Source organism: Ailuropoda melanoleuca, chromosome 13 (assembly GCF_002007445.2).
Source record: "Ailuropoda melanoleuca isolate Jingjing chromosome 13, ASM200744v2, whole genome shotgun sequence".
NCBI lineage: Eukaryota > Metazoa > Chordata > Mammalia > Carnivora > Ursidae > Ailuropoda > Ailuropoda melanoleuca.
In genome coordinates, this window is record NC_048230.1 from 2298912 (window position 1) to 2311330 (window position 12419).

Consider the following 12419-nt stretch of genomic DNA (forward strand, 5'->3'; position numbering starts at 1 on the left):
TGGGAGATTCCTGTCTCCTCTTCCATCCTTTCTAATGCATTTTTATTTATTTTTTAAATTTATTTTTTAAAGATGTTATTTATCTATCTAAGAGAAAGAGAGAGAGAGAGAGAAAGCACAAGCAGGGGGAGGGGTAGAGGGAGGAGCAGGCTCCCCGCTGAGCAGGGAGCCCAATGTGGGGCTCGATCCCAGGCCCCTGGGATCATGACCTGAGCCGAAGGCAAGACGCCAACCGACTGAGCCACCCAGGCGCCCCTCTAATGCATTTTAAAATTTTGTTATTATATTTTTAATTTTCAAGAGCCTTGACACTTCCTTTTTATTTTTACTTTTTTTTTTTAACACCTCCTTTTTAAAAAATAACATTCTTGGGGCACCTGGGTGGCTCAGTCAGTTAAGCGTCTCTTGATTTCGGCTCAGGGTCATGATCTCAGGGTCGTGAGAGCGAACTCTGTGTTAGCTCCACTCTGAACGTGGAGCCTCCTTGGGATTCTCTCTCTCCCTCTGCCCCTACCCACCCCCTTTCTAAAATAAATAAATCTTTTAAAAAAANCACTCAATCTCTCTCTCTAAAATAAATAAATAAATAAATAAATAAATAAATAAATAAATAAATCTTTATTTAAAAAAAAAGATTTTCCCTCTCCCCCCCCCCACTTGTTCACTTTGTCTTTCTGTCTCTCTCTAAAAATGAATGAATGAATGAATGACATTCTTATTCCATGGATGAATATCTTCAGAGGGTTGTTCCCTGACCTCTTTCTCCTGTGTATTGGAATCCCTATTTTTGGTTGTCGGTTTTGGTCAACTGTTGGCACCTTTGGCTGTTCCAGCTGTGTGCCACACAGCCAAGCTACTAGGAACTGTGCACGTGGGCAGGGCTTGTGGACAGGGGCCTCACAGGGTGACTGGGCAGAGAAGGGGGAGTCCAACACTAGGATCTGTCCATCTTTTCTCTTCAGTCAGTTCCCCACTGACAGGCTGAAGAACATCTTGCCTTGGGGGAGAGTGGATGGAGAATAAGCCAGCTGTTAGTGGGGGAAGGGGACAGAGGGTCTCTCCATTAACTGCAGGCTCACTCCAGCCTTTGGCTGGGCTTGGGGTCCCCAGTACCAAATCCTTCTAGTCCACCCTTGGCCAGCAGTAAACCTGGGTCTATTAGGGTCTACCTGGGTTCAGGTAGGGTAAGGCAAGGAGGTGTGGGCTGCGAGAAGGGACGTGAAGATCTAACTTCTTCCCACCAATACTATTTTCATACCCATCATGACTTCCACCTTAGGGACACCTGGTCTCTCTGAGTTCTGAGCAGCTGGCAGATTCTGCAAAGCAAAGGGGCTTGTTCATGGCTGGCTTTCTCCCTTGTAGACATTTTGGGGAGCTGGGGAAGCTGGCACTGAACAAGGTATACTCATCCGTCTTCCAAGGTTTTCAGGCCTCTCCTCTCTGCCACCATCCCCTTCCTCTCCTTTATGACTTTGTAATTTATGCCATTTCATTCCTTTAGGTCATCCTGGTGCAGTTTTGGGGGCAGAGGAAATACAAATGTGTTCAGGCCACCATATTGAACCACAAGTCCCTGTCATTTTACAAGCATTTTCACATTTGTGCATAGAAGTTCATACAACTCATTCTGATTATTTATACGTATTCTTAAATTTTCCTAAGCATGAATGCCCTTGTTTTTCCATTCAACACGAGGTTTGTGAGCCCTGCCACACAGAGATTGAGCTCATTCCTTTCACTGTGGCTTAGGGAATGCTCCGGCAATCAACATACTACATTCTTTCCCATCCATTTCTCTATCGATGCATCTCAGAAACACAAGTGACTGTGGTCTTTGGATCAACACACTGGCTCAATGCAAATTCTAATCTTTATTGTTACAATTCTGAAGCATAACTTGTCACAGGGAAACAGTCAGTCTTTTCATCATCTGCCACTGGCAAGGGCAAAAAAGCTAATGGTGGGGGCCTGAGAGCCCAGAGAGCAGGCCCTTCAAGGACCAGGTGTGAGGGGCAGTGGGAGAGTGGCAGGACGGACCGATGCAGACACCAATACCAACACACACACACACACACAGACACACACACACACTCTCTCTCTCTCGCTCAATCTCTGTCTTCAGGGAAGGGTTTTCCAGAAGCATTTGCTCATACTCTGAATTAATTAATTTTCATGCCAAACTGAACCTACTGAAGAGAAGTGAATTACAGGCTTAGGGGAGCCTTGCACCCCAGCTGGGGACGCAGCGGAAGGCTGCTCTTCAGTGAGTGAGTTCACAGTACCCACCAGAGCCTTTCCCGGATCCACAGGCTGGGGAGAGGCTGAGCAGAACCTGGGGAGGCCATCAGGGCGGTGCCAAGAAACCCAAGCAAGGGCCAGGTTTCAACAGCAGCTCCTGAGCTGGTCTCGAGCAAAGGCAGGATGCTGCTCCCAGCTCCAGAGCCCTCGGCAAAGGGAAGGGTGGGCGAGCCTCTCATCCCATGCGCTCTAGGACCCACCGCTCACCTCTAGGGGCCAAGCTCAGCTTCGAAGGGCAATGTTCAGGGTTGGGTTCTTATTCCGTTAATACAAATATGGAGAAAGCCCAGCCCAGTGCCCTCTGACACTGCAGTGCATATGGGAGGGCCCCACAGGGTGGGTCCGCAGGCCTTTCCAGCCCAACCCAAGGAGAGCAAACTTAAAGTGAACTTGGAGGTAGACTGGGGGAGGGTTCAGGGGAAGGACAATAAATAAAGGTCACGGCTGAGTGGGATGGCTGCGGTAGGAGTGGGGGGGAGGGCTCCCAGGAGAGAAGGGGGCAGAAAGGCACTGAGTGGGGGGAAGGAGACTCAGCCCCCCAAACACTGGTTTGTTGAGTCAGAGGTCAACAGGGCTGGCCAGCTGAGGGCTCCAGGCTGCTCACCAGACCCTCCCAGCTTGCTTTCTCTCTCGAGCTTTTCCACTGGAAAGTCTGCTCCATGCACCAAATGTGTCTCTGCCAGGGTGGGCAGACGGGCCTTCGGAGGCGGTGTCAGCAGCGGGGAACTGCCCAGGTGTGCCTTTTGCCTTTAGGGCAGAGGGAAAGAAAGGTCACTATGGGGTGAACAGAGGCAGAGTCCCTCCCCAGTGATAGCCTGACCTTTGGTGACAGCAGGGAAGGCAGGCTCCTTGCTGGAACAGACCACACCTGAAGCAGCTTCCCTTTCTGCCACTAAACAGGGGTCTGCCGGGGAGGAGGGGCTGGGGCCCCAGGCAGGGGGGCAGCTGCGCTCTGGCGGAGCTCTGCCCGTTCCGCCGCACCACTGCTACCAAAGCATCTCCTCCCTGTGCTTCAGTGTGTCTGCAGAAACTGGGGTAAGGAACCCGGGCCATCTCAGACGCCAGGAAGAGCAAACGGCATGGGAATATAAAACTTCCCTCAGCCCGATTTATAAGCCCTGGGGCCCCTTCTATGCCCTGGGCCACACGGCCTCTCCTGTTACTGGGTATTTGCTGAAGACCTACTTAGGGTGGGCACTCCACAAGAATGTTGCACTTCCCCCTCCCTCCAGCCCCACAAGGAATACAATGTGATCCCCACTTCAGCAATAACGGAACGGGGTGCAGAGAGATCAAATATTAGGTTGAGTCATATTGATGCCAACATTTAACTATTTTTGGCCGATAAAAAGGCAGTTTCATATGGTTGACTCTGATGGTCTGGCAGGGCTGGGATTAAAACGTGGTTGATTCCAAGCTGTCCTCTGTGGGGGATTTCAGGAGGCCAGAAGGAGAGGAGAGGGTCCGCTCCATAGCCACGGCCACGGGGCCTCCCTCTCGCAGAGACCTGCCCACCTGTGGCTGCTCTTAAATGCCCTGCCCTGTAGCTTCTTGGCACCATCGAGGCAGGAGAAAGGGGAGGAGGGAGGACGGTGGGGGATGCCAGCACACACAGGCTCCCGCCCGCCGCTGGGGAGGTCAGCGGCTGTGCTGATTGCGCGTGCGCCGTGTGCCCTTGGGGCTTCTGGCCCAGAGGGGCCAAGTCCAGCCGGGGCTTCTTTCTGGAAGGAGACTTGGGGCAGAACTGAGCACCCTCACCCTGCCCACCCCCACTGCATCATGCTCCCAAGTTGGCCAGGTAGGGACAGTGGGCACAGCAGGGTGGAGCTTGGGTTCTTGCCCTTGGTTTCCGCACCCACCCAGGGCGGGGCGGGGGGTTAGGAAGCTTCCCGTTTACCACTCCAACAGAATGCAAGGGGCCCTGAGAGGTGCGAGGGCAGGCGAGGTTCCATGCCGCCGGCTCCAGGGGTCCTGAATTCTCCGCTGACTTAGGTCTGGGTGAGGACTGGGTGGCCTGGTGCACAGTAGGTGCTCTTGAAACAGGAGTTACTAAGGCTACCGTGGAGATGGGGAAGTGCTTTGAGAGCTGACACGTTTCACAGAGCATGGGTTGGTAAGAACCATTGTTATGATTGCTAAGAATGGATGGGGTGGTTCCCATGATTATCTGGGGTCCCTCTCTCTGTTCACTGCAGGTAGGGGTGGGGTCTGGCTTACGTCGGATCCCCCAGTGCCCGGCACAGCGCTCAATAAAGAACTGCGAACTTCACCTAGCACTCTCCAGTTTGGGTGGATCGGGTGAGGGAGGAGGACAGTCGGGACGCAGAAGAGGGAGGGGCGGGTGGGTTGGAAGGAGCTGCTTGGTACTCACCAGGGCTCTTTGGGTCTGGCCAGGGTGGGGTGCCCAGCTGCGGGTCTGCAGAGCCCGTCCCGGTCTCACTGGCCAGGCTGCTCTGGCTCCCCGAGAGGTGGCTGGGCCGGTGGGTGGGGCCCATCTTGGGGGACTCCACGCTCCCACCTGCAAGAGATCGTGCATGGGCTCTTTGGACCTTGAACTGAGACAGGAATGATCTCAGCTGATAAGGAGCTCATCTAACATCTCATTTCCGGGGCGTCTGGGCGGCTCAGTCAGTTGAGCGTCTGACTCTTGATCTCAGCTCAGGTCTTGTTTTCACAGTCGTGAGTTCAAGCCCCATGGTGGGCTCCATGCTGACCGTGGTCTACTTAAAAATAAATAAATAGCTAGACAAAAAAATAAAATCTTCTCATTTGGAACTGTGGTAGGTATCTGTGGGATTGTCTGCTCAGAGCCCCTTATCTGCTGCCGCCACATGGTTGCCATGTTCTGGTGAGATCCTACCCTCTGACCAATGCTGACTGGTCCCGGATATATAAATAGGCCCTCAGGAGGGTTCAGAAAGGAACAAGTCGCCAACATGAAAACAGGCGATGAGCAGGAGTTTTTTCTGCCTTCATGGGATGAGGGGGAAGGGCGTGTAGAGTCATTAACCCAATGGGATTGTTTTTAAGTTTGTTTGTTTGTTTGTTTATTTAAGTAGTCTCTGTACTATTGTGGGGCTTGAACTTGACCCTGAGATCAAGAGTTCTATGTTCTATGGACTGAGCCAGCCAGGGGCCTCCCAATTATTATTATTATTTTTGAAGATTTTATTAATTTTTTGAGAGAGAGAGAGCGAGCATAAGCAAGAGAGAGAGAGCACAAGTGTGTGTGGGGGGAGGGACAAAGGGAGAGGGAGAAGCAGACTCCCTGCTGAGCAGGGAGCCCAATGCAGGGCTCGATTCCAGGACCCTGAGATCATGACCTGACCTGAAGGTAGACGCCCAACTGACTGAGCCACCCAGGCGCCCCCCAATGGGGTTATTAGTTGGTGCCTTTATTAACCAAGGAATCTTCCCTCAGGCACGGCTGTTACCTTGCTGAGCAGAGAGTGCAGAGGCGGGGCCTGTAATACTGCACTCCCCCTCTTCCTATCTCCCAGACCCCCGTGGTCACAGGTGAGAGCTGGTGTGAGGGAGGGTTCAAGAGCTATGTGAGAGGCGGGGTGTGGGGAGGGGTGTAATGCTGCCCCGGAAACCAAGGCTGGCTGGGAAGCTTCCTTTACACTTTTCTAAGAGAGAATCTCTAGCCTGAGAGGCCTGGGAGATCCTCAATGCAGAAACCAGCATCATCTCTGGTGTGGTCTCCACCTACTGACACCGACACCACTTGGAAAGCTGCTGAGGAGGATTCTGAGGCCATGTCAGGCTCAGTGGGAGCATACTGCGATCAATTAGTCATGTCTGCCACGGGCACAGGAGTGGGAGCGGAAGTGCGTGTGCCAGGCATTTGCCGTCTCTGATCTAGCCTGAACTGCTATCCCCACCGGGAATTCTTCTGTATCAGCTCCGGCAGATACACCGCCTTGGTCCCTGGGCAGCACCCTGAGGCATGTCCTTCCAGTCTGGGACAGTTACTCTAAAGCTCTCTGTTATGCGCTAAAATCAGCCTCCCTGAAATGTCTTTCAAATACCCCAGTTCTAACCTCTGGAGAACCCCAGTTCCAAACTCTGAGTGACTTGGTCCTTTTCCCAGGAGGGCCCTTGGTGTGTTTAAAGCAAGAAAAGTGTGCCCCCAGGCCTTCTCTGCACCAGCCTCAAGGCCCCGTTAACTCTCTTTCATATGACAAGGTCACAGAGGAGAGCTCAGAGAGGTCAAACTCAGAAGACACTTTGGGGACCACCTGCTCCATCCCATGTGTGCTAAACAGAGGGAGACAGAGGCCCAGGGCCCACCGTGGTCTCACGGCAGAGTTGAGCTAGCCCCGGAGCTTCATACCTGATGTTCACAGCTCTCGTCATACATCTCATCCAGGTAATGCTCCCAGGGAGCCTGGGGAGGCACTCCAGGTGTGCCGGCTGGTGCACCAGACCTGCCTTCCTTTTTCTACCCCTGCACAGCCATCTGGGCCTCCCTTCTGTCCTGCTCTGCAGTGGTGCTAACGCTTAGCTCCTGGTCATTGGAGCCCCAGGCCCCCTTGTCCTCCCCGGTCGAGAACAGCTCTGTAGACCCCAACTGGGCAGCCACGACCCGAGGAAGCAGCCACGCCGTCTGCACTGGGGGCTCAGGAACAAGCAGCGTCCTTGCTCTGCTTACCTGCTTCCCCGCAGGGCTTGGCACCTTTGGGCTCCCTGATGCCCGTCAGAAGCAGTCTGTCCTCCAGGCTAGAGGAGCTGAGATCGGAGTCACTGTCACTGTCACTGGAGACCACTGCAGAGAACAGACACCAGCATAGAAGGTTATCCCTACCGGTCACTACCGGCAGGCATGGCGGACAGAAGGCCTGGGGCAGGCCTCCCCTCCGCCGGGACAAAGTGGCCTGGAACCACAGCCAGTTCTTGTGTTTGGGACACAGAAACAGTGGCCTGGGGAGGGGGATGGCAGGGCACTCCTTTCTGCCAGCCGAAGAGGAGAGTGCTGGTGTGAGGAGGCTGGGACCCAGGCTTACCCCACACCAAGTGTGACCCTGTCCCAGTGGCAGACTCAGAAGCCTCTTGCTGAGGCAGGAGCCGATTATCCCCTTGGGCACACGCACAACTGCTCTGAGGCTTGCACCTGGCAATGCTTAGGGCGCGAGGCAATGCTGTTTACCTTGTAACGAGGCACAACATCTATGCTTGTAACAAAATTTCCCATCCTCGCAAACCCTTAGAAAGCACTCCAGGCCCTTGACACATGCTAGCTCGCTGAAGGTTCAGAACAACCCTGGAAGACAGGGCTGCACTCATTTTACAGGTGAGGAACCCAAAGCACTTGGCCAAGGTGGTAAGTGGGAGGGCTGGGGTTATCACCCCAGCAGACTGTCTCTGCACCCCGTGCCTGCAATCACTCTGGTTTTACTGGAAGAAATGAACTGGGAGCTGGCAGTCCTGGGCGCTCGTCCCAGTTCATTCAGTAATGCGCAGTGGGGCCTTGTGAACGCCCAAGGGAGCCGGGCTGATGGGGTTGGAGTCCCAGGAGAGCGGGGGAGAGGCAGCTCTCCCGGTGAACACCCGCTATGGTAGAGATCTTCTTTTCTGGACTAAATGGGACCATATTTGGCTGGTTAATCAATAGTGGGAGTCATAATATAGGATATATTCATAGATTAAACATTCTGTTTTAATTTCAAGCATAGAAATGTACATCCATTCACCCATGTTTTCATGGAGGGCTAGGGTGCTGCTTTGAGATCGGGCCCACAGGGTCTTTCATGCCAGAGCTACGTCCGTATAGCGGCATCTGGGACCCTCAGGTGCAGTGTCTCCAGACTGGAGCACAGCTTAAAGACGGGAGCAGGGGCACCTGGGTGGCTCAGTCGTTAAGTGTCTGCCTTCGGCTCAGGGCGTGATCCCGGCATTCTGGGATCTAGCCCTGCATCAGGCTCCTATGCTGGAAGCCTGCTTCTTCCTCTCCCACTCCCCCTGCTTGTGTTCCCTCTCTCTCTGGCTGTCTCTCTCTGTCAAATAAATTTAAAAAATCTTAAAAAAAAAAAAAAAGACGAGAGCAAAGCGGAATGAAGGCAGGATCTTTCTCTGCTTTTCCATGTCTTTCTCTTGCTTTTTACAGTTGTCCTGCCCACACCTGAATCAACAGCTTTCTTAAGCAAGTAGTTTCTCTCAAGTCTTTTGGAAGTCCAGGTTTTAATGAAACAACTCTGTCTTTCCTGGCTCTTTTCATCAGTTTACGTAACATTTAATTAAGTGATGTCATTCTAATACCGAGTACAACAGCACAGGAAGGTCTGGGATCACAGGTAAGCAGCTCTCACAGGGGACTGACTCGGTGGATGGGGTGTGAGTGTGCCTTGCAGGGGAGTGCAAAATGCCGGGTCTGGAGAGGTCGGGCACTCTGCCCGGCACGGTGCCAGGTGCCCAGACAGCACTACTGCCCATCAGGCCCGTGCCCCAGGGACCCGTGTGGTAGGAGACGAGATCGGAAATCAAATCAGTCTATGCCAAGGGTAGCTAAGAGGTCTCACGGGATGGGCCAGGCCCCCTGTGCGGCAGGGTGCAGAGGACAATCCCGAGCCAGCATCAGCACCCTGCAGGAAGGAGAGCCTGGTCAGGCAGGGAAATCCACTGTGGTACGGGAGCAGCAGGGGCAGGACCTAGGCCATGGAACTTCTACCTGGATCTAGGGCCTTCTACCCGGATCCAGGGCCTTCTGGACAGCCTTTGTGCCTTCAGCCAGTGTCACCTTTCAGCAAAGGGTCACAGGTCACAAGGTCACAGAACTTGGCAACCAGAGGGATGCAGCCGGCCAACCATTCCAGCTCTAGGAGATTCTCCACCCCAGGCTTCCACAGCAGAGTGTCTGGTACACAGTAGGCACTTCGGGAAGAAGCCCTGGTGACTGCCTGGCTCTTCTCTCTCCCCCAGCCCCACATTCTGCCACATCCTCCTAAATGTTCTCCAACCACAGTCGCAGCCCCTGCTTAGCTCAAGACCTCAGTGTCTCCAGTCTGGACGCCTTCAATAGCTTCCCACCTGGGCCCCAGCCGTGGGCCACTCTTTCTGCACAGAAGAGAGTGCTCCAGCTACCATGCAAATCCTAGCCTACCCTTTGTAAAAAAATATTTCTTTGAGAGAGAGTGAGCAAGAGAGAGAGAGAGCACGAGCTGGGGAGAAGCAGAGGGAGAAGAAGAGGGAGCCCAATGTGGGGCTTGATCCCAGGACCTGAGCCGAAGGCAGACACTTAACCAACCGAGCCAGCCAGGCGCCCCCCATCCTGCACAATCTCACCCAGGCTTCTCCCCACGTCTGTGTTCTTACCAAATTGCTGGTCACTACCTCCTACAGCAACTCACTTCCTACTGCCCAGAATGCCCTGCCCATGGCTCTCTTCCTGGCTCCTTTTTGTTTATTGATTTGTTTTTTTAGTAATCTCTACTCCCAGTGTGGGACTCGAACTCACAACCCCGAGGTCAAGAGTCACACGCTATACTGACTGAGCCAGCCAGGCACCCCTCTCCTGGCTCCTTTGGGACGCCACCTCCTCCAGGGAGCCTTCCCTATCACCCGCGCCTGGCTGGCTGAATGCCCCATGCATTCTGCTACAGCCACTCTCTGCTTTCAGGTGTGTGTGTGTGTGTGTGTGTGTGTGTGTGTGTGCGCACACACGTGCTTCTCCCAGCAGAATCCTGCATTCCTGGGGAGCAGGGGCCAAAGGGCACCACGAATGAGGCTGGCGCTCTTCTCCTGCACAGCCTGACCCACATGGGTGGGGCAAGAGTGATGTTAATGTGATTGTTCCCAGCTTTTCCTTCCTTTAGCTGCTCAAGGATCTTGCCTTTTCCGCTCTCTTTCCCTCCTGGCCTTCAGGAGAAGGAGTTCTGCTTTGGCTTTGTGGGCTTTTGTGATGTAGAATCCATAGGGGCTGGGGATTCCGAGGGGCTCTGGTCCGTGTGCCCCTTCATAGTATTTGAGAAGTGCAAAGGCCTGATTTATTTTGCAATTGCTTTGCAGATCCCAGACGGGGTTTCTTTGAGCATGACTCCACCGACTGGACCTCACAGGTGCTGGTTTTATAAGCATTTATGTAGTTTTGACTCACTCGGTGACTAAGCACCAACCCTGGGGGTCCCCCCAGGAAAGGAGTGGGAGGTGGGCAGGAGGCAGTGAGCAGCTCCCCGGGTCTCCCTTGGGGCAGCTGCGAAGAAATCAGGGAGGGGGGGTGCACCCCTCGCAGCGGGGGTCCGGCAGCCTGTTAAGCAGAGGGAGTCCCTGAGGAGAGCTGGGACTGACCTCCAATCAGGGTTTCCCTGGTCCCTGTGCCTCGGGCTGAGAACGTTGACGCAGAATGTAGTCCTTCTTCCTGACTTGGACTGCTCCATCTCCCCTACGTTCGTTCGTGTTCTTTCAATATGCAGGATCTTCATAATTCTGGGGCCAGAGGGGAGCGGGCCTGGGGCTGGGGCAGGAGGAGTGGGGGTGGGGAACAGGCAGCTCAGTGTTGAAACAACGCCTGGGTCCTTGGCGCTACTGTGCAGGTGACCAAGGGTGCAAAAAATACCATGAGCTCCAAAAGAAACGATGGGAGAGCATGCCCTGGGGACTCAGGTTACGGTAGCAAGCTCATTTATCCTGCTCCTTCACCCTCCTCCCTGGCCCGTCATCTGTCATCCACGTGTGGTGCTGGGGCACGCGGGTCCCAGAGTGAGCCGAAATTTTAAGAAGACTGTGCAGTGTTGCACTGGGAGATTAGCTTTTGTTGTGAGGGGCGAGTCTTGTCCCAAGCATCCCAACCTTGGAGGCCGCGTTCGGGCACCATGCTGCCTAGTCCCCATGTGCCTACGTTGTGCAAGTTCTAGAAAAAAATAAGCCCTCCCCAAGTTAGGCAAGTTAGGTGGTTGACTTGTTCTTTGTCTCCTTTTACAGACGCCAAATGCCCACAGCCATGGGAAGGGGGAACAGCTCCAGATGACAACTCAGCTCACAAAGGTGTCACAGGGCAGAGAACTAGCCAAGACTCATCCCCTTCGGCCGCGCCTCCCTTGTTGGAGCGGCTCTGCTCATTGTGTCTGGGACTCTAAGCTGGGGCCAGGCCTCAGCTTAGAGTTCTCTGTAGTGCAAACCCAATCCCACTCTAACCCACTGTAATAAACTCTACTTGAAAGAAACCGAAAGGAGCCAACAGTGTCCACACCTGGCCTTGGCATTTACTGTCAGTGGGAAAGAAACACACCAAGAAGACACTGCTGAGAATGTCCCTGGACAGAACCCAGTGCAAACACCATTTATCCAAACATTCCTTCAGCAGCAAGGGAAGAAGTTTTGCTTCTTCCTCCCCCTCCGACTGTCACCATAAAACCCAAATCTTGGCTAATTTGCCATTCGATTGTCGATTGCCACCTTTCTCGCTGCACAGCAGCTGTGATCGTAAATCTTCCAGGTCTATTAAAGAAGCTTTTAGGCTCATAAATCTTTTGGCCCTTGCTCTTCCATCCTCAACAAAACACTCTGTGTGTCTAAAGGCTGATTTTTCCCTTCTAATTCCCCCAAGACAGTCTAGGATGGCTTGGCGATGAGTGCTTGTATTCAGCCCACGCCTCATTTTTCAGATTGAAGATGGGAAAACACTAGGGAGAAGACTGTCCCACTCATCTTCCCAAGAAGGAGGAGTCACCAAATGGACTCACCTGGGCTCTGCCAGAAGGCAGGGAGGAGGGAAGACGTCCCCCACCCCAGTGGCCTGAGACCTGGGACCCCTTCCTTGGGGAGCTGGCATCTCTGAAATTTTCCCGTCGTGCCCCAGAAGGGCTGCCCCACTCTGCTCACCTCTCATCCTCAGCAGCGGCTAGCCCCAGCGCCAGCCATGCCCACATCTCTGGGGATAGGCCAGCTTTTTTTTTTTTTCCTGGCTTACTCTTAGATGGATTTGCAATTTGACTGTCACCATGGAAACTCAGAGTTTTGGTACATGAAGGTGGGGGAAGTCTTCCCTTTTGGAAAGTCTTTCCTGACTGCCTCAAAGGACACATGTAGCCGCTGCTGTCCTGTGAAGATACCTTGCCTGGGATGGTCCAGGTGACAGGCAGGATGCTGGCCACTTGACCTCAAAGCACTGCACTGGGATCTGG

The 12419-nt window shown here is 53.6% G+C and overlaps 1 protein-coding gene across 6 annotated transcripts in view; it reads right to left on the bottom strand.

Moving 5' to 3' along the window:
* Window positions 1-1855: 1855 nt before the first annotated feature.
* The window catches only part of RPH3AL (rabphilin 3A like (without C2 domains)), a 161339-nt gene continuing 150775 nt past the window's right edge, over window positions 1856-12419 (bottom strand). For all 6 annotated transcript variants that reach the window (XM_019798370.2, XM_034640607.1, XM_034640608.1 and 3 more), the window contains 3 exons: window positions 6956-7069; window positions 4673-4819; window positions 1856-3048 (listed from right to left, as the gene is read on the bottom strand). In XM_019798370.2, coding sequence (XP_019653929.1) covers window positions 3014-3048; window positions 4673-4819; window positions 6956-7069 — 296 coding nt within the window. In that variant the 3' untranslated portion in view covers window positions 1856-3013. The remainder of the gene's footprint in view (window positions 3049-4672; window positions 4820-6955; window positions 7070-12419) is intronic.